Consider the following 22,210-nt stretch of genomic DNA (forward strand, 5'->3'; position numbering starts at 1 on the left):
GGGGCGGCTGCGCGGGCCGTTGGAACTCGCGCCTCCTCGACTGTTCGCGGGGCGAAGCTGAGGCCGCGTTCTCGGAGGGCGGTGGTGCGAGCGCGGCTGTTGGTGCCGAGCCGTTCCGGCAGCGCGCGTTAAACGCGTAACAGCCCTCGTAGCAAGCCGGGAACGGCCGCTGCCTGCGGCTGGCCGCCGTGAGGCCTCCGGCTACTCTGGAGAGCTGTTCGTCGTCCAACCTCTCTGTTCTCTTGTGCTTTGTTGTTTTTTTTTCCTCAGCCTGCCTATCAGAATTTGAGACAGCGTGTTGATAACTTTGTTTGCAACCATTTGGCCACTCATACCTGGAGCCCTCATCTCAACAAGAACCAGCTGAGAAATAACATTAGGCAGCAGGTTCTCAAGTAAGTGGTACTTCTGGGGTTTCTGTTGGAATACGTTTGTGCTGTGTGACAGCTACCTGAAGCTGTAGGTCAGTTGTAAGCTGCCTTTTTTCTTTCAAGAGACTTCTAGTTAAGCTTTTTTTTTTTTTTTAAGCAAACAGTGGTATTATTTCAGTTAGCACTTTGTCATCAGCATTACTCAGAGTTAGGCTTCAAATGTTATTTTGAGTGATTGGAACTTATCTGGTGATGGAAGGCTTGTTTCTGACTTGGGGTGTGAGATCCCAGCTGAGGATAATCTTTACTATTTCTTAAAAATAAATAGTAATAGTAGTAGTATTTTCCATTACCTGATTTTGAACTAAGGGCAATTGATAGAATTTGACAGATAAAGCCCTGCAAAGTGCAAATCACAAAACACAAAACTGGATGTAAATCTGTCTAGAGGGAGAAAAGCTTTTGTGGGACTGCTCTTACATCAAAATGATGTCATGCGCTTATCTAATGCTTGGTTGTTTCATGTTCTGTTAGTTTTACTTCTTAAAAAGTAGTCATAAGAGGCACTGGGAAGTTTCTTCAAGTAGAGTGAGTTTTGTCACTGAATTGGGTCTCATACAAAGGATTTGTGAACAAATGTGTTCAGTTATGGTTTAGTGACTTTTGGTAACTGGTACAGAGGATCTGGGGATTTCTTAAACCAAGCAATGATGTCAAAAGACAGCATAATCTTTTATAAAGAGGGGTCTGGAGAAAACCCTAAGGTAAAAAGTTCCCTGTTGTCACTAATTTTGTTACTTAAGATTAAAGGTGTTCTATAAAGCTGTACAAACTCGTCTTGTGTGTCGCACTGTCTTGTGTGAAAAATGAATTAGAACAGTGGTGGCTGATTAATCTGTTCCACATGCTGTCCAAAATTTATTTGTTTTATGCCATGGGAGTTGATAAGATCAGATTCCTTCTTAATGTTTTTTCCAAAGTATACTTTTACAGTTAGTTAACATTTGTAGACATAACCAGTAATGACATAGCCACAGATTGTTCTGTTGTGCCATTTCAATTGGATTACTTCATTTCTTAGACTTTTTCTTAATTCATAAGGTGTTAAAACTGTGGAAATACAGACAGCTGACTAAATACGTACCTGAGTGATGTTCAGAAAACATTAGTGCTTCACTTGAAGTGTTTAGGAGTGTTTGCATGATATCTAAACGAACATATGTCATTAAGACGTTCTCCAAAAATCATTTTCTTATTAAATGTGAATGTAACTTTGTTCCAGGTCTGGAATGCTGGAATCTGGAATTGACAGAATTATTTCTCAGGTTGTGGACCCAAAGATCAACCACACATTCAGACCTCAGGTGGAAAAAGCTGTCCATGAATTTTTAGCAACACTCAATCACAAAGAGGAGGCAGGCCCCAGTACAGCTCCAAGTGAGGAGAAAACGGACACGTCTGTTGCAGTGCAAGGTATTCTACCTTTTCTGTTAGCAGTCTAGTAACAAAAGTTTGTTTTCATTAGGAAAGGGAACGTTGACTAGGTTTGTTGCTGGCACAGAATCATTGGTATCCATATTAGCAAGCTGAACTCCAAGCAGCATGCAATTATACTTGTGTCTTGCTACAATTATAAAGCTAGAAGGCAAGAGAGATGTCACCATGTATCACTTTGTCACTTCTACTGGAGCTTTAAAGGGGATGAATTTACTGTGGTGAGGAATGTTGGTCTTAGGCTCTGGCTCTGTAAGTATTGTATGGTCAAATGAAACATAGCTGTACGAAAAGAATGATTTAATTTTTTATCCTTTGGTAGATCAGAAGGGGTTATCTGGAAGACATTTGTGTTAATTCTGTCACTGTGTGCTAAGATTCTCTCGGGAGCTTAAGTTCTGCTGCAAATCAGCTAATCCTTAGTTTGTTTATAAACACATCAGTTTATTTGTTTTTTTATTTATGTTGCCCTGTATCAGCTTCTAAGGGCTTTGGCAGGTATTTGTCCGTTCTTTTTCTTCCTAAGAGACTCCACTGCAGTTCATCTACTTGTAACCAGACCCTTTATTTAAATCCTAGCTCTTTTCCTGTGGGGCCCGCTTCCTTTAAAGTAAGTGGGTTAACAAGCCAGCTGCAGCTCGCAGTGCTAGTCCAGTTAACCCTTTCTCATCAATCTTCAAAATTCATTTTAAGAGAATAGGAAAGCGATATGTTATTTTGATAGCTCTATTATTCTATGATCTGTACACTGAGTTCATTTCTGATGTCATTTATCAAGATACCATGGGGAAGAGATGTACAATTCTTGTGGCAGTATGCTTCTCCCTAACCTACTGATGATAAAGTTGAGCATCCTTCTCATAGACCATTCTTGCTGTTTCTTGAAGATTGTGACATCTTGTTCTTTATTTGAAATCTCTAGATGCAAAGTTAGTGAAATATTTTGGTTAATCTTATTTATCTTAAATGGAGTAGTAATTAATTTTTCTTTTGACTTTTTTAATGTCATTGTCATTCTAGCTAAATGGCTACTTCCCTTCAAACATTACTGTCGTGGAAAATGATAGAAACTAACTTAAACTGTTTTCTTTCTTCCTGTTCAAGGTGTTTCTACTACTGCTCCTAGTGGCAATGTAGCTAGTGATGCAATGTCCATTTTGGAAACAATAACTTCTCTAAACCAAGAAGCAAGTGCTGCCAGGGCTTCGACAGAAAACTCAAGTTCCAAGAACAATGACAAAGCTGCAAAAAGACTGTTATCTCAGCAGAGTGTTGATGGTAGCACTGAGAGAAACATGGAAGACATGCCAGATAAAGAGAAAGCAATTTCTGATCTTTCTGGAGAAGGGGCTGAAACGTTTGTGAAGTGTGAAGATTCAAATGAGCTTCCTTGCCAAAGTGAAGAAATAAAAAGTTCAACAAAGGATGCCAGTAGTTCATCTGTTACAATTAAAGATACAAGTAAAGAAGTACAACAGGATAGTGAAGATCAGAAGAGTAAACTAATAGATAAAAGTGAAAAGAAACCAGAAAGTGATAGAAGAAAAGAAAAGAAAGAAAAACTTGATAAGAAGAAAAATGATGATACTGCTAAGTCAAAAGAAGAGAAACAAGTGAAAGAATCAGAACCAGTGAAACAGTTAGTTCCAGAAAAAATAGCAATAAACATAAAGCATCTGAAAGTACTAAAGAAGGTATGATATGGGCAATGCTCGCTGTTAAAATATGGATATGTTAAAGTGTATTCAGGAGCTGAATTAGAAATGTGTGTGGGAACATATCTTTTCTGCTAGTTCTGACATACTAGCCATGGTTAGCTCATGGCTCATCTCCTTTCACTAAGGTACATGAATCAGGAAATGTAGATCTTTTGATTCTTCAGGCGTTTTCCTCCTTAGGTATGTGTTATTCCAACAAGATCTCAGCACTTTAAGGTGTTAATCTTTTTTTTTTCCTTTGCTATTTCTTAAGACTTCGTTTTCAATGTTAAAATAACTTTTTTTTTTTTTTGGTAAGAAAAGCTTCTCAAATACAATGGGCTGTATTACAACTTCTTTTTTTCTCCTTTGCAAGAACATACATCGCTAGATTCAGATACAGATGTACTCAGTGACATCACTGTCAGCTCTGTCCATACGAGTGACCTTTCTTCCTTTGAAGAGGAAAGCGAAGAGGAACCTGTGATTTCTGACAGTACTGAAGAGGGGGAGATCACATCAGATGGTAAACAATTAGATTGTTAATTGCAGTGGTAAAATCGCAAGAAATAATATGCAACTCTTTTGTAACTTGAGTACATTCTCTAACAAATTTGATGTTTTGCAGTATTTTGTGTTGTACCTGGAAGATTTTAAATTTGGACTGGTAGTGTTTGTGCAATCATGAAGGATGAATAGAAGATGTATTTTGAGTCTCTTTTTTGTAATAGTATTATATATATGCTAAATGTTGTACATATTACTTGTACTACAGTATATAATAGAGAACAGAACCACTTAAGTGATGGATATGACGCTTTGCAATGAGATTTTTTACCTTCCTTTTTGCCAGAAATGTAGCATAACACTGGAGTGATTTGTTAGTTTTCCTGCAGTACTGGTTGTACGTGGCTTGGCTGACTTTATTTTCAGAGCTTTAGATTTGCTTGTATTTCCAAATTCTACATGGTCGCAGCAGAAGAAATGTGAATTGATCTAGCTTTAAGAGTTGGGAAACGATAAACCTGTTCTCTGACTGGGTTACATTTTGTAGTCTTCTTTGTCAGACCACAGGTTCTTAATGATTTCTGCAGGTATTACTTTGAACTTATCTTTTCTGCTCTAAAAATACTCTGTAGAAGCACTCAATTCCTTGTATGTTCTCTGGCTTTTTTTTTTTTTTTTGATGATAGATTGCATGACGTAAAAACAAGCCTGAAGTATGTTTCAAGGGTGTGAATGCTTTTTATGGTATGAAGCATAACTGCTTTTGCACCATCTCTGATAATGCTGATAAATAAAATCTATTTCTGTTTTACTCAAATAATACTACATTAGTGTAAACAAGTATGTTCTGTTGAAGTATTTTCAGCAAACCTATCTAGTTGAAGATTTTAAATGGTGTACAAATTTTTGGGATAAGAAAGAAGCTTAGTTTAATACACAGCAGAAGTAATATTCTGACTTACACAGTGCTGGAAGTAGCTAAATACTATAGATATAGTGCAACATGGTTTCAGGTACGAGGATTAAGCCCTTCATTATAATTTTTTTTCCTTTTAGCATCTTGAAAAATTTTTTTTTAGCTGAACAGTGTACATAAATTAATATATGTTCCAGGTTTCAGTACTTTAATGGTATTTTGAACTTTAACTATGTTTTTGAGGAAAGCAAGTTAAGTTTGGGGTGGCTTGTTTCTTCAGAAGTGATGTTGAAAGTACTGCCTTAATTTATTAATCTCTCTGTATACTTAAAAAAAAAACTTTTCAGATGAAGAGGAGAAAAACAATAAAAATAAGGCAAAGCCTCATACTAATGAACTGAGTGATGGGAGAGCCAAGCCAGTTCGTCATGCTTATGTTCGTAAGCCTTTTTTGTACTCCAAATACTTCAGTGATTCTGATGATGAACGAACAGTAGAGCAACGTCGCCAGTCCATTGTAAGTTTGAGTTTTGTTAGTGCTCAGTGTCTTAATTCCTTAAACGTTCCAGCACCAAAATTTCACTCCTTGGCCCTGATTTGTAAGGAGGATTTCAGTTTTGTTTTCTGTGTACCTCTGTCCCTTCTTCAGACAGTGAGAAGAGAGGTTTAAGTATGTTTCCTCTGGAAGAAAGCACATAAAACAGGAACCAGTCATTCTTCTAGACTTTCTACTATGTCTGAATGTGTGTTGCTATTAACATAGCATTCTTCGATCCAAGCTAATGCTGGGGACTTGTGGGTGTTGAGTAAGATAGGGTCTGTATTTTGCTTACGCATTTGAGGTTCATAGAGCTGGAAAAAAAAATAGTAGTAAATCAGTTATACCTACCGCTTTCTAATTATTTTATATCTGGGAAGAAAAAAAAAAGCTGCAAGGAAACACCTATAAACTATATGGTTTTTTTTCTGCCTTTTTTTCTTTTACGTAAATATTTATATAAATTAGATATGTTTGTTTATTAAGAAGTATTGGTCTCTATCTGCTGTGTTGAGCAGCAGTGTAACTCTTTGGGAGTCAGCTAGTTTCACCTTACAGGAGTACTGTAAGATTCCATTTGCTTTGATGTAAAGCTTTCAAAGTACTATTAATTTTTTCTTTGCCTCAAGCCAAAGCATTCTGTTTTCTGTAGAATTTCTGTATATCTGTAGAATATTCTTTGACTTAATGATAAATTCTTTTCTTCCTTCTATACCTCCAGGCCAAAGAAAAAGAGGAGAGACTCCTAAGAAGACGAATGAATAGGGAGAGACTTGAAGAGAAACGTAAACAGAAAACTGCAGAAAAAACAAAGTCCCTGAAAAGTGGAAGTCAAAATGCTAAAGGTATGAATATTTTAACCTTTTCTTTTTTCTTTTTTCTTTATTTTTGGCCTGTTGTGGTTTAACCCAGCAGGTGGCTAAGGACCACATAGTCATTTGCTCGCTCCCCCTCTTCCTATTAAGATGGAAAAAAGAATTGAGTAGGGAAAAACTAGCAAGGTAGAACTCATGGGTTGAGATAAAACTATATACTAACATATGTATAGAGATAGAGAGACAAGAAGTGACAGAGAGAGAGAGAGAGAGAGAGAGATGAACTCCCACCCCCCCATTAAAAACTCCTTCTGCTTGATGTCATATTGTATGAAATATCGCTCTGGCCAGTTTAAGTCAGCTCTCCTGATTCTGTTCATTCTGAGCTTCTTAGGCCCTTTGCTATGAATAGCGTTGGTTCTGTACATTGTTTAGCAGCAACTGTAAACATCAGTGTGTTATCAGTGTTGTTTTTCTCATAGAACCAAAATGTAGCATCATACCAGACACTTTGAAGAAAACAATTACATCCCAGCTTGAAACTAAGACAAGATCTTATTTTAAGGGAAAATAAGGGTAAAATGATGACAATAGGCCTCTCTTCATTTCTCTTGAAAGTCCAATGTTTGAATAATCTGATTTCTGGTTTGAGTATATACATAATTAAATTACTGGATTACCCATGATTATATTGCTTGTATGCTCATATACGTTAGTTTTATACATTTAGTGTTCTACAGACATACTTAATTATTTCACCATTTGTGTATTAAATTTCAGGAAAAAGTGGCTTGAATTTGGAAGAATTGTCAGCAAGAAGTCTTGAGTCAAAAGCTACTGGTACCAGCATTAAGGATGTGCTTAAAGAACAGAAATTCTTAGAAAAAAAGTAGCTTTGAGCAGAAAAAGAAAAAGAGATTCAAGGTATTTGCGTATTTAGTCAAAAGAGGTGAAATCTTCAAAAATTCATTTTTGTAGATTAAATTGTTTCTCTTCAACTTTGCCGCTGGCCTTACTTACTTAAACAGTTTCTTTCTAAGATACTTGGTTAACTTTATTACTAATAAGTATAAAGTTATGGCTGCTTAATATACAGCAACTCAGCAGCCTTTGTATGACTTCATATGCACAGAATGGTAATAAAAGGACATGAGAATGGAGAGCTGTGAGATGTTTGTGCATCTAGTAGAGAAGAAATGTGTGATATATCTCCATTAACTTCCATTTTTGGAAGTGACAGAGTTCCTAGTACATATTTAACGTTTTGTATTCTATCATGTTTGTTTTGTTGTTGTTGTTTTTTCCAAGCTTTTCATTACTACATTTTCATTCACTTACCTTATTTCTTGACCTCATTAAGGAAGTAAGATTTAAAAAACAACAACAACAACAAACTTCAGATCGAAAGTAGTGAAGCTAATTGACTGCTTGTGTATGTTTTTATAATTTGCACATATACATTAAAAAAAAAATAACATTTCGCACTGGCATGCTGGAATGTGCTCTGCAGTTGTTCCAGAAGAATGACTTGGCTTGCTTGATGTTCAGCTCACCCTGGTCTTTAATTTCATATTTCCTATTTGTACAATCATGCATATCTGTCTATGTACATGTGTAGATATAGTAAATGAGCCATATTTCTAAAAGAAAATATTTTTTCAGTTTTTCTTCTTTATAAATGGAGAGCATTAGGTTTTTTCTTTCTTTTTTTGTTTTTAAGAAAAATCTATTAACTATTTTACAGGGACAACTGTACTACTAATATTGTCATACTGATGTTCTCTGCTTTAAAGCAGTGTCGTCCAAAGGACATCTATGAAGTCAGTACACATAATTTGGACAAACTGTATAGTCAGAAGTTTTGTAACCATGTTCTCCTTCAGTATTTCAGTGTACGTTTATCTCATCTTCAGCTTTAAGAGCAGAAAGTTTACAAAGTCATGTTAGCTTTGAGTTGCTGTCTTTTTTTCTGATTGCTTATCCAAATACCTGTTTCAGGCATGCTGAAGATATTTGGAAAAAGAAATACGAGCCATCTGAAGATGATTCTAAGGAAGTGCAAAAGACAAATGAGGTATGTGTCTCTAAGGCTAATAAAATTAATTACAAAAAGAAGTACTATTATGATCTTTTTAATTGCAATTAAATTGTTTTTAAAAGGAAAGTTCGCTTTATAATGAAGTTCAAGGTCAAGCAGACTGTTAAATTCTGGGGTTTTTTTTTGGCTTTCCTACAATAGCAATCAGTTGAAATAAGATTAATTTTTTTCTCATCAATTCTTATTATAATAAGGGTTCCCTACTGCATTGTTTTTAATCTGCCTTCAACAATTGTCAGTCATGTAGTGAAGGAACTCTAACATCTGCCTACATATATTTAACTTTCTTTTGCAGACTTGTGAAAAAAATTCGTCAAAAGAATTAAAGCATAACCATGGCAAAACTGAAACCTCTAAACCACTTAGAAGACTTTCAGAATCGGTACATTCAGCTGAGGAAAACAAAACTGATTCTAAAGTGGAAAAAGAACATAAAAGAAAAATCTCCACATCTCTTCATACTGAAGGAACCCAACAGGACATTGAAACAAAGGACCCAAAAAGACAACTGGAAAGAGCAGAAGCCAATACTGATGAACTACAGAAGCAGAAAACCATATTTAAAAATGAAAAACACCCCAAAAAAGATAGTGACACAGAAATTCAACATATGAGAAACGCTGCCAAAAAAGAAGCCAAGTCTTACAGAGATAAAAATGAAAAGGAAGTAACAGCGTTAGAAGATAAACTTTCCTTAAAGCACAAATGTAAAGGAGATAATATTCATAAATCAATTGAAGATGTTGAGCTCCATTCTTCCGAGAAAAGTTTGAAAGGAGAGGATGGTGCTCAGAAACATAGTCAACAAATGAAGAATTCCTCAGATGACAAATCTGAAAGAAAAAGTAAACACCGAAGCGAACGGAAAATATCAGTAACGGGAAAAGATGGAAAAGGTATTTCTGATTCCACTTCAAAAGCTGAAGAGTTACTTCGTAAGGAAAATAAAAAAGACAGGCATCTCTCAACAGAAAAATCAAGAGCAGAATACAAGTCCAAAAGATCTCTGAGTGATTCTAGGCCACAGAAGGATTCTATAAGTGCCTCAAAGCAACTTGCTTCTGCATCGCACAAAAGAAGTGAAAGTTATTCAGAAGAAAAACATGAAATAAAATCAACTAATTCTGACTGTAATTTGAAACAAGAAGATGGTGTTCATAAAGACAGACGAAGATCTAAGAGCCTTGCAGAAGACAAAATTTTATTGAAGTCTAAGTCAAAGAGTCATAGTAAACAATTGAAAGCATCTGAAGCAGAATTACAGGAAAATTTAGCAAAACAAGATACTAGTCAGAAACTGGACAAAGATAAGAACGTGGAGGAGAATGATTTGGATAAGCAACACAATTCCAAAAATGAAGATAAAATATCTGAAGAGAGTGGTGCTGATTTTGAGCTTGAAAGTGGAATGCAGTCAACTCAGGGATCACAAAAAGACTCCAGTCACAGAGTTAAGTTACACTCCGGAGAAAGAGTATCTGTAAAAGAGAAATGTAGAAGTGATAAAGATTTGAGTAACTCCAAGCTGGAAAGAAAGTTATCTGTTGAAGGTCACAAAAGCAGAAGCATAAAGCACGGCAACAAAGAAATAAAGAAAAAGGAAGAATGTGCCAAAGTGGAGGATAAAGATATGAAAGAAATGGATGGTGGACATGAAAAAGTAATGGGCACCACAGTGACAGTGGATAAAAAACAAAGTAAAAAGGTACCCTGTGAAAACAGAAAAGGCAATATATCAAACCACAATTTGCTTGGAGAGGAGAAGCAATCAGTTGGTGTAACTGTAAGCAGCTCTCTTCCTGCTCCTCAGAAGCCAAATATGAATAGTAATGACGTGTGTTCTGGTCATGAAGGAGAGATGATGGAACTTGATTTGGATGAAAAAAAAGTACAAGAAGAATCTATAATGGAAGGAAAAGACATTTTAAATTCAGTCCAAGCCACAGATGCCAAATACACAGCAAAAGAAAAAATATTTTCTGCAAGTAAGGAGTTAAAACACAGCTTGGCAGATCTTGAAGCTTCTGAATTGAAGTTTCCGGCTGCAGTTGAAAAAGCTAATAAACAAGAAGATATCCCTAATAAGCAAGTTGGTGCCTTAGATGCTTTACCCAAACAAACATCTGTGGATGAAGGACTCCATAAAGAAGGAGCTTATAAAATGGGTGTTGTATCTGGAAAAAGTCATGGAATCTTACTGAATGCTCCCAGTAAGGACCGAACTTCAGAAGACAGCAGAAAACCAAAGAATCTTAAAACTGTGGTAAATTCTAATTCAGATAATGTTCCTTTAGCAATTAATTCTCCCAGAGAAGATGCTGCCGATCCTAAGTCCGTGAATATGGAAATCTCTGGTTTTACACGTTGGGGTAGTATGTCTAGTACATCTAAAGAAGAATGCCATAATTCAGATGGGACTTCTTTGTTTGAAGATGATGCAGCTTCAAAGAATGATGCAACACAGGTTGTATACATGGAACAAGAAGATAGTGTAGTGTTGAGTTCTATTATGAAAGCTGGTGATGACAACACTAAGACAAACAATGTAGAAAAAGATAATGAGGCACCCCGTTCTGATGATCAAGTAATGGAAAACAGTGCAACAGGCTCACCTATTCAAGATAATGACAAAGCATCAAAATTAGAAAGCACTCCAAGAAGCAAGTTGAAAATAAAAGAGGAAAGCTTGAGGACTGGTGTGACTGAAGACTGTGGAGATGTACCAACAAAAGCACTTCTAAAAAAACTGAAAAAGAAAGAAAAAGAGTGCTTGAATACAAATTATTCCACAAAGGGAGAAAGAAGCACAATGATGGATAATGTGCAACAGAATGAGGTGCATGATACTTGTAATATGATACAGTCTTCTTCTGTGTTAACATCTAGAAGAGATCCTGAAGAAATAGTCGAAGACTCTGTTCCAGCTTCTGGGCAAGAAGGGAATAGCAGCGTAAAAGATAAAAATGAAAGCAGTGCTGTAGGTACCAGTGCAGGAAGTGGTAAACTTAGTCTATTGTACAGCAGTATACAAACAGTTCCAGCCACTGTGATAGGAACTAGCACAGAAAAGATTGAAAGCACTGTAGCGGCCTCTAGTACAGGAGAAGAAAGAGCTGAAGGTGCATTACATTCTGAAAAGGGAAGTGATGCTACAACCACTTGCTCAGAAGAAGAAAGTGAGATGGCATTAATCTGCACAAGCATAGAAGCTGATGAAGGTTTCACGACAGGCATATGGGTAAAAACTGGTGAGGGGAGTAGTTTCATTACAGGAACAGATATTGGTGAGTGTACAGTTACAGCAGCAGAAGAAGGAGGTGGCAGTGTCGTCACTGAAGGATTAGCAGAAAGTGAAAGCTTTCTGACAAGTACAAAAGAAGAAGAAAATGATGATTGCACTATGGTTGATGCAGAAGGAAGCAGTAAGGATTCAGTCAATGGAAGTGGAGTAGAAAATGAAGATAGTGTGAATAGTGCTGGAGCAGAAGAAAAAGATGATGCGGTAACTAGTGCGGGCTCTGAAGAGAAACGAAAGACCTTGACTTGTGGAGGTGCAGGCAAATTAGAAAGTTCTGTGTCCTGCTTAGGTGAAGTGGAGAGTGATGGTGCTGTAACTAGTGCAGGTACAGAATCAGGTGAAGGATCAACAAGTGGTGGCAGTTCAGGTGGATTTAGGGGCAATATAAGAGCTGGCCAAGTAAAAGAACATGAAAGTACTGTGACTTGCACAGGTGCAGAAGAAAGAGGTCGTAACTTCATTATGTGTTCAGTAACTGGTACAGATGCCCAGGGAGAAGGTTCTGTAAGTGGGGCGTGTATTGCAGTGGTCACAAATAACAGTGCCACAACTGGAACTACTGGTGACAAATGTGAGGATACTATAAATGGTGAAAGTACAGTGACCAGCACAGGCATAACTCCAGAAGATGATGCTGAAATTTCAGTTCTCTGTACAGGACTAGAAGACAGCAATGAAGGTTTTGCAGTTTGTTTAGATACTGAAAAATGTGAAAGTGCAATGGACAGCACAGGGACAAAGGAGGAAGCTAGTATCACTATAGTCAGCATTGGTCCCTGTGATGATGAAGGTTTTGTGACTAGTACAGGCTCAAAAGAAGAGGATGAAGAAGGTGAGGGTATTGTGACCAGTACTGGAAGGGGAAATGAAGAAATTGAGCATGCTTCTACTTGTACAGGAACAGAAGGTGAAAATACACTAATTTGTATAGGTGCAGAAGAAGGTGGAAGTTCCATTATCTGCATAGTTGCTGAACAAATGGAAGCTGAGTCAGGACTGGCTGGCACAAATATAAATAAGCTTACCGTTGACAGCATGACAGATGTAAAGAAAGAAGCTAATTGTGGCACAAACTGCAAAAGTGCTAAAGGGATAGTTGAAAGCAGTGTAACCAGTGCAAGTGCTGATGATGAGGATGCTGTGGCTGCATGCATAGAAAAACATGAAAGTACATTGATTCCCCTAGATGCTGAGGAGTGTGAAGGCCCCATGACTAGTGCTATGATTCTGCAAGATAGAGGTCAGCCTGGTGCTGAAGAGCCTGAAAATGCCATGACCTTTGGCAGCGGAGAACTTGATGGCTCTATAAGTAGTGCCATTCCAAAGGAAGATGAAAATTCTCTTATTCCTGCTGACAGAGAGGAAAAAATTAAAGGTGATATCATCTCTACCAGTACAGTGGAAGGAAGTGATGCTCCATTACATTCAGCCATAGATGCTGAGGATGGTCCACTTACCATTGCAAGAGCAAATGAAAGTGGGGAAAGCTCTATGATCTCAGTCGATGTTGAAGGCACAGAGGTGCCAATGCCCAGCACAGCTACAGAATTTAAAGAAAGTGTGCTTGCTTTTAGCAGTAAACAGGACAAAGATGAGTGCACAATGATTTCCACTAGTATTGTAGAAGAATTTGAGGCTCCTATGTCTAGTGCCACTATTGAATACAATGATCAGCTCCCCTCTGTGAAAACAAAAGAAATAAATGAAAGTACTGTGGTTTCTATAGGCACAGAAATATATGACATTCCCATGCCCAGTGCATCCAGTGCAGGAGAAGATGATGAAAGTCATCCAACTGCTAGCAATAAAGAAGAAAAAGATGAGTGTGCTATGATTTCCACAAGTGTTGTGGAAGAACAAGTAATCCTGATGTCAGATGAAGTTGCAGAGGAGACAGTTCAACATATCTCAGAAACAGAGTCTAAAAATGAAACAGTAATGATCTCTACAAGTACAACAGAATGTTTTGAAGCTCCTATGTCTAGTGTAGCTGTACAAGATGAAAGTAAACTCACTGCTTCAGAAACAGAAGGGAGATATGAAGCTGCTGTGATCACCACGAGTATGACAGAAGAATGTGAAATAGTCCTGATCAGTGCAGCACCACAAGCTGAGGATCAACTCCTTGTAGCAGAAAGAGATGAAGAGGATATCTCTCCAAATGCATCAGAGGAATGTAAGATTGTGGAAACCACTGCTACTGTAGATGAACAGTTTGAACTAGCTGCTTTCAATGCAGATGCAAGAGGCAAAGGTTCTGTGATTTTTGTGGGAGAATGTGGAGGTCCTATGCTGAGGGTTGCCACCAACAGTGAAGATCAGGATGCTGCTTCAAGTATAGGAGATAAAGAAGGGGCAGTGATTGCTCTGAGCACAATGGAAGAATGCGATAGTCTCTTCACATTTACTGTCATAGAAGAAAGTCAGCTTGATGCTGAGAGTTCAGAAGTAAAAGACAAAAGTGAGGAAGTTTTTAATACTGCTAACCAAATTGAATGCATCCTATCAACTGCGGGCCCAGAAAAAAGCGGTAATTCTTTGCTTGTAATTGGTCAAGAGAATGAGACCCATGAAAGTGTTGTGAGGGGAGCATCAACAGCATCTCAGATGACTGTAGACAGTGAAATCACAGAACCAGAAGAAAATTCAGTCAATCTCATGAGTGTAGATGAAGCCCTTTGCGTGGAGATTAGTACGGAGACTGCTGTGTGCCCAAGTCCTTCCTCAGAGGTAAACGAGGATGATGAACAAGCTGAAGATGTGTTGCATGAGGACGTAACATCAGAACTCTCTTGCATCATTTCGGAAGCATCAGTAAAGGGTGAAACATTAAGGGATATAAACTGCAACTCAAACGTGCTTTTAGAAAGTGACTTTTCTGAAATAAGGACTCCATTGCCTGGGGAACGGTCTCCTTCCTTAGTTTCTGCAAATGAATTAACTGTAAATAACCACAGTGAAGAGACTATAGAAGCAGAATTGGGGGAGAAAAGTGATTGTCCTGTGTTGCATGTAGAGGAGCTATATGGCAGTGATGATAAAATGAACTTGGTCAAAACAGATGATTCAGGAGTTGAAGTTACTTTTCAGAAAACTAATACAACCTTTAATTCAGGTAAGGATTTCTGTGGGGTTTTGTTCTCTCTTGAGTTTGTAGATATCCTCAATAAATGCTTTTTACTGTGACTAGAATTAGCAGTAACCTAGGCTGTTCAGATATATCGGACTTTGTAGCTTGCAAAATATTTGCTAATTGTGAATTGATGAAAAATAGTTAAGCGTGTAATTGTGTCTATCTGTGTGACTAAAGAAATTAGTATCTGGTGTGTTGAAAGAAATGTTATTAGATTGCAGAATTGTTATTAAATGTATCAACTTAAAATTATGAGCTAATATGTTGTTTGCAAGAGGTTTTATTACCAATGTTCAGAAATTCAAAAATACTTTTATAGGAAGGAGGATATATTTTATTTAACCATATGTTCAGCACTTTAAAAATGGCAACTTTGTAGTGATCTTTGAAGATCAAGAATGACCCTCCTTAATCATAACTGCAGACTTTCTCAGGACTTTTAAAAAAAAAAAAATCATCATCATAATAATTTAGCTTCAGTCTCTTTATACAACCATAGAATGGCTTAGGTTGGAGGGTTCATCTTAGGTTGAAGTTCATCAATATGAGAATATGATGACATAAAACATCATGTTTTATTTCTAGTTCCATTTTTATTAAAAGGTTATTACTTCAAGTGAATTTGCATGGTTGCAAGTTCCTTAAAATACCACATAATGAACATTTTTCTGTTTTCAGCCTTTCTTATTCTCTAGATTAGCTGCAACACCAGGTTTAGGAAATAATAAATTCTTTAAAGATCAAGTTCACTGTAAATTTTGGAGAAATTAAATGGTAGAAGAATCAGTAGATAAATGTTCTTATCTTTGTGTACACCAATGGGAATGGACTGCTGTTCAAATATTTATTTTTATAGGCTTTTCCTTTTCCTGTTTGGCTTTGCTGTTGTTTCAAAAATGCACTAAAATGTTATGGTGTGAGTTTGTTTTATTCTCTAGTTGCCTTCGCTTATAAAATAGGTGCCCAAAATAGCTGTATAGATCATACAAAGTTTATGTCTGCATGGCTTGCTTTTCAGATGTTGAAAGCATGTAGTTCCCATACGGAATTAAATGGGTGGGGTTTTAAGGTTTTGTGAAACAACCATCACTGACAGGAGAGGTACTGAGTCTATGGAAATGGGATAATTCCAGTGGTTGTGGTTTTAGAGCTTATGGGTTTAGACCTAATTGTCACTTAAAGAAAAAATATTATTCTTAGGATTAACTTGTACCTATGCATTCATTCATACAGCAGTAATTTGCTATTTAGAATTGGATCAGAAAATCTGTTGATGTTTTTAATGGAAAAGCAAGGAAAAGAAAGTGAAGTCAGAAGTCATAAGCAAGCTAGTAAACCCTGACAGCCTATATTCACCAGTCTTCTTGTTTTTAAGGAAAACAGAGAAGTACGTGTGTTCTTGCAGATGCTGAGTTATTCTTTTGAACTGGTTTGCTGCAGACAAACTTGCTGTAGTTTCCATTGCCTACAAGATGAGGCTGTCTTTGCATGTTGTGCTTGTGAGATGATGCTAAACGATAGTGTTCTACTGTAGCTGAATACGGTACTTTTAGTACTGAGCTAAATACAGTGTAATATAATTGAATTATTTCAACGTGTTTGTATTTCATTAGGCAATAATGGAGCTTTACCAAAGTTGGCAGAAGAACTAGAATTTGAAACTGACTTGAGAACTGAAGAGGTATTTATGATATTTTGAATTTCTTCACTATTTCTTGCATGGTTTTAATTTCTAAGATTTCTTACTAAACCTTTTATTTCTGTTCAATAAGAACTGCAATTGAAAACTTTCAAAGGGTCATTTTTTCAGAACTTTCAGCTGTATTCTTTTAAACAATTGGCATTAAAGTTGTGTGATGTCCATGTTATTCTGTGGTAGAACCAATTCCCTTCCTTAGCTGTGTTTCCTTCTATGACAGTGACATCCAAGATTGCTTTTCATTAGAACTAGTCATACTGTATGCTTGCTTGTGATATTACTTGTAAAAATAATTATATGTGCCTTAACACTTAGGTTTGGCAGTCACTGGTTTAGTGTTTTGAAGTGGTATACAACAAAATGAATAGAAGTGCATGTTTCACTTGGTTAAGAGTATGGTTCAGAAACTCACAAGCATCTCTAATAGGTCCACCTGGAACTTGCATAGGGATGCTGCCTTCAGCTCCAGGACAGACCACTTCAGTTTTTCTGAATCAAGCCTGAAATGCATTTCAGGAAAACCTGTGTCATCTTTGGTCTAGTGGGGTTTACTGATTTGAGTACCCCCAGCAAGTGGCTGTACTGTTTGCTGGGATAAGATGGTCCTACAGTCATTATGGTCGTATTCACGTGGCATTGTGTCTGAGTTTACAATGTCTGGATTTGACTTAATGCTATGTGGAGTTAAGTGTACTTATCCATGTACTTATACCATATAGCTGATCTACAGCTTGAATTAAAAAGTAAAGGGAAAAAAAGGCCCAAGTTGGGAAGGCTTCACTATACTTTGTTATGCTTTGCAGTTGCATATTTTTCTGTGTATGTGAACATTTCTATAATACTTATAGTGATTGGAACTCCTCTCAGAGTAGGAATTTGCACCTTGAATTCCTGAGGTTTCTCTTGAGATATGGTTAAACTAATTTGTTCTTACTGTACCAGCTTTAACTCTGAAGTCAAGCTCATGGTATTACATTGTTCAACAGTAATATGACTAATCTTTGTCAGTCTGTTATTAATATTTGTATTACTATCTTAAGAATGCTTTTGAAGACTTACACATCATAAAACAATAGTCATCATTATGTGAGGGAGGGGAATGAAATGTATTTGTACTAGATGTCTGTCATATTTTTTGTTTCCTTTTATCTTGTGTTTAGCCACCACAGCCTGAGAGTCCAAAAAGTGAAGTATATGTGGATCTTCATATTAAAGAGCTACAAAAAGGTGATTCTATAAATCTATTTCTAGATTTGAAAAATATTTTCTCTAGAGAGATTGAAACAAAGCCTACGGAAATCTTTTGTGACAGGCTTCTAGGAGTTCATGTTGCTTTGGAACTCATGTGCTGTTTGCATTTGGTCTGCAAGAAGGAGGGAGATGAATATATCTTCTACTAGGAAGTATTAAAAGAAAGGTGGAAAACATTGAGTATTTTAAAAAAAATAAAGTAGACTGCTGATGTTTTATTTGACAGTAATAAATATTTGAGGGAGGAAAAAAAGTTTGTTCAGGTGAGGTACAGAAACTTCCCAAAGAATGACTCCCTTCTTTCTAAACTTAGAATGTCCTTGTTTCTGGTGTTGTGAGAGGTGTTTTGGGGATGTGACAAAAGTAAGTGCTGTATGATCAAGTCAGAATTAACAGGAAGATTTTTATTTATGTATTTACTTGTTGCTGTTGTTCTGTCCTGCTCTCCAGAAGATTAAAGTGTTTGTGGTCATCCCATTGAAGTAAGTAGGTAGTCACCTTGCTAGAAACCTCAGTCAACTCTACGTCTCTGCTCAGTAATTCCTTTTCAATGCATAATGTAATTCTTAAATGGAGGAAGAAAAGAAAAAGCCCTCCTTCCCAGAAACACATTATTTTAAAATGTGTTGCAGTTGTTTGGCTTTCCTATTAAAGCAGAAACAAACTCCTTCTTTGTTCCCATCTTGATGGATTCTGTGCTCCAGATGCTTTACAAAGATGTTTACAACACTACCAGATGAGAGTTAATCTTCAGTTGGTGGAATAAAAAGCAAAACTAAAATGAATTCCAGGAGATACCAACAGTACTGCTGTATAGAGTCTGAAGAGTTGAAAGATGCATTTCCTATTACAGAATGTTGCTGAAAGCATAAATTGAAAGGACACACTGTAAATCTCACTTATAAATTTTTACATGTATACCAAAATAACTGTTTACCAAATAAGGAACAAATTGAGTAAGGTGATAACACGTGTTGGTGTCAAGTTTTAGATTCCTTTTTATTCTTGAGGTAGGTCAGATACCAACTGGTATTAGCATATTCTTTTAGGTGGTAAGACGTGCTCTGTTCACAAGAAAGAAAATGTAAATCCTGAGAATGGATTAGAAGAATGTAGTCTTCAGGACACCAGATCCAAAACTACAACCAGTTTGCCTCTACTCTAAGATTTGTTCCAAGGGCCTGAAAAACTGCCACTTTATATCATGCAGTCGTGCAGCAGACAATACTTACGTTTTAAAATGCGCAGATTGAACTGGCTGTGATAATCTTGTTCCATGTAAAATGTTTAACAAAAATCCATTTGTTGTGTAAATCATCTTGGTTATGACACACACAGAAGAATAATGCTTCGTAGCTCTTCATAGAGTTTTTTCTTTCTCTTCCACCATACAATAATCTTTTATTTTTATATATATACGTACATGTATATATACATATGGCCCAACGTACGTAAAAGGAAGTTGTTTAAAAGACAAATGTGTGTCCTGTCATGAGTATGAACAGCAGACACAGTAGTTTAGTAGTCCAAGATTCCTTGGAATGTAAACAAATCATTGCTGTTTGAGTGGGTAGGATCTAGCTCTTCATTTGATGCTGCTTTAAAAATTGAAAAGGTATTGTGCAACTATGCTCTAAAGCTGTGCATAAATTGTTTCTAAAATATGAAGATTTAAGAAATGAGCTACATGTTATATAAAGTTGTACATAAATGTTTCCATTGTATTGTAAGTTTCTTATTTCAACTGAAAGAAAAAATGTTTGGACTGTTTTAGCATTTTAAAATAAAAATATTATTTCAGTTTCCTATGTGAATCAGATCTAAAGGATTTGTACAGCCTTTTTAAAGAACAACTTTTTTATGATTTTTTTTTGTACTTATATGAAATAGCTTTAAAAGATGCAAAGGGCTCATTAGTAACTTATAATTATTTTCCAGATTCATGTGGTATGTAAGGATATGGCTCTGTTTTATTAGATGCAATTATAGAACAATAGAGCCTAGCAATCCAGCAACTTCTGTGTGCATTGTATCACTGGAGACACTGCTACAGTTATGTAAGCATCAGTTCTCTGCCAAGCCCATTGTTACAGCTTAGTTTTCAGTGTATTTTACTTTATCCTATGATGTAGCATCTGGATTTGTGATGGACAAAACTCTGACTTACACAAATGCTAGAAGTAAATCTGAAGTAAATCTGAAATTTCAAAGTTGCAAGGTATTTCAAAGGTCACAGTGTCTCAATTGACTGTGTTTCAGCCTTAATGTGATTCTCAGCTATCCTATGCTTTGGAAAACCATATTTCTTGTTTTTAAATTTGTCAAATATGGTTAAAGAGTTGATTAATGTGCTTGGGTGAATCATATTTCCAATAGTGAAAATAAGTTGCATAGTTTCAGGTACTTTAGAACCCTTTCAGAGAGGTGAAGTAGAAAATACTACCATACTTTGCTGTTGCTGAACAATTCTGATTTTTTTTTTAATTATTTTTAATAGATTCACTGCAGAAGAATAGTGCTATAGAGAGAGAAACTATTCACGTAAGATTTATTTAATTTACTCTGTTTATGCTGCTTCTTGCTTGCATTTACTTCTATTTACATTCTTTATTCTTATTCTTTTATTTATATTCTTTAAAAGAAAATACTGTTTCTTGTATAAGCAGAGCCTATGTATATTGAGACTGTGCAGCTGTGTACGTTGATGCCCAATTACTCTTTCGAGTTTAGTAAATAAATCTTGTCTTATTTAACAGTCTATGAGTATTCCACGATTGTTAGCTGATAGAAAAGCTTAATTGTCCTCTTTGAGAACAGAGGACAAAAAATAGGGATTATACTGGGGACTTGAGTCAGAACTAGAAAGCTGTTGTTTTCATGCAGTCCACTGCAATCTTAAAAGAACACGGAGCCTGTAATTATAATGAGGATGATTAGGGAAGTTGCAATGCCAAGCTTTTCTTAGGGAGCAGAAACAATATATTGAACACAGATGAACAAGTAAAAAAATGTTTGTGATTTCTTTAATTTGAATTTTAATTTATTAATTTATTAATGATATATATATTAATTTTGCCATATTCCAATGCTGGCTGGTTCTGTCACTGACAGGACAGTGTCATTATTTTAAATCTGAAAATATTTGATGTAAGTTGCTGTGATACATTGCTTTTACAGCACATGGTTGGATGCCTAATTAAAACTAAGCCTCTTTTCATTAAAAAGATCAATTAAAAAATCTGAAAATGCAACAAGTCAGAAGTTCTTTCATGATAATGGTAACATTGTTTGAGTTCTATGAACAAACTGCTTTTATAATACCACTATCTTCCATTTTGGTACGTGTTTTATTTAGAAGTATCTAATAGCAATAACTTTTTCCCTTCTGCGTTTACAAACGTTAATTGGGGGGGGAGGAGGGGGAAGGTGAGGACTTATATTTCTTTGTATTTTATTCATAGGTGGAAAACCTGGACACTCAGATAACTGAAGAGCATCAGCCTAGGATAACAGAATGTAAAACTTCAGGAATAATGGATAAAGAGAAATGTAAGTGATCCAGAACTACACGAATATGTATAAAGCCTTGCTGCTGCAAAAGAAAGTCCTGCTGTGATCAGTCCGTACTCCTTCTTCCAAAAGAGAATTGTAGAGTGGGGAATTCCAAAATCCAAAGCAATTAATCTTTTTTTGAAAACAGCTCAATACATTTGTTGTAACTTAATATTGCTATCAATGTATGGTGACAAATTCAGTAGTACACAGAAGCATTTTATAGTAGCTTTTTTAATTAGAGGGAACAATTTATTTTTAATGTATAAAATATTTACTAATTTTATCATTAAAAGAAAAAAACAGAGGTGGAGTATAAAACTGAAGAAAGCTGATCATCAGGGAAATATCAAGCCATTCATTGAACTTTGTGAGGCTGGTTTTTTCCTACTGTTAGACTGGGAGGACTGACATCTTTGTCTAGAATCAGGTGTCAAGGAAGGTAGTCCATTGAATGGCCTAAATATTTAAGTTAATCTATTTGTTTAGACTTTCTGTTAACATAATTGTTACGGGTCTATGTAATATCTATTCAACCTCTGCTCTTAACTGCAGGAAAGACTTGCTGCAAAAAACCTTACTATAAGTTTTTTGTGCTTTTTTTGTGTTCTTTTTTTTCCTGCATCAGAACAACAAAAAATGCATTGGGCTAATTGATATTATAATTTCTGTGATAATTCTTTTTATTCTGCTCCTAAGAATGTTGATTTCTTAAAGTCTGTGACTGGAAACCATGTGGTATTCATTGTAGTGTACCTCGTAACACTACCTGCTTTTTTGGTTGGTTTGAAGATAAGATTCATGTTGAAATTTGACAGATACCATATCAAAAAATTAAAAA

The 22,210-nt window shown here is 36.1% G+C and overlaps 1 protein-coding gene across 1 annotated transcript; it reads left to right on the plus strand.

The window, feature by feature from the left end:
• Window positions 1-192: 192 nt before the first annotated feature.
• BOD1L1 (biorientation of chromosomes in cell division 1 like 1) lies at window positions 193-22,210 on the plus strand (the record flags this gene model as incomplete). Its single annotated transcript, XM_031553287.1, is given in 15 exon segments — window positions 193-395; window positions 1,654-1,844; window positions 2,970-3,512; window positions 3,515-3,559; window positions 3,939-4,088; window positions 5,333-5,502; window positions 6,245-6,368; window positions 7,119-7,226; window positions 7,229-7,262; window positions 8,337-8,412; window positions 8,732-14,849; window positions 16,481-16,548; window positions 17,727-17,793; window positions 20,315-20,358; window positions 21,279-22,210. Coding segments are annotated over 15 exon segments (8,037 nt in total), but the record flags the coding sequence as incomplete, so codon positions are not given.

The sequence above is a fragment of the Meleagris gallopavo genome, chromosome 4, assembly GCF_000146605.3.
Source record: "Meleagris gallopavo isolate NT-WF06-2002-E0010 breed Aviagen turkey brand Nicholas breeding stock chromosome 4, Turkey_5.1, whole genome shotgun sequence".
NCBI classification, from domain to species: Eukaryota; Metazoa; Chordata; class Aves; order Galliformes; family Phasianidae; genus Meleagris; species Meleagris gallopavo.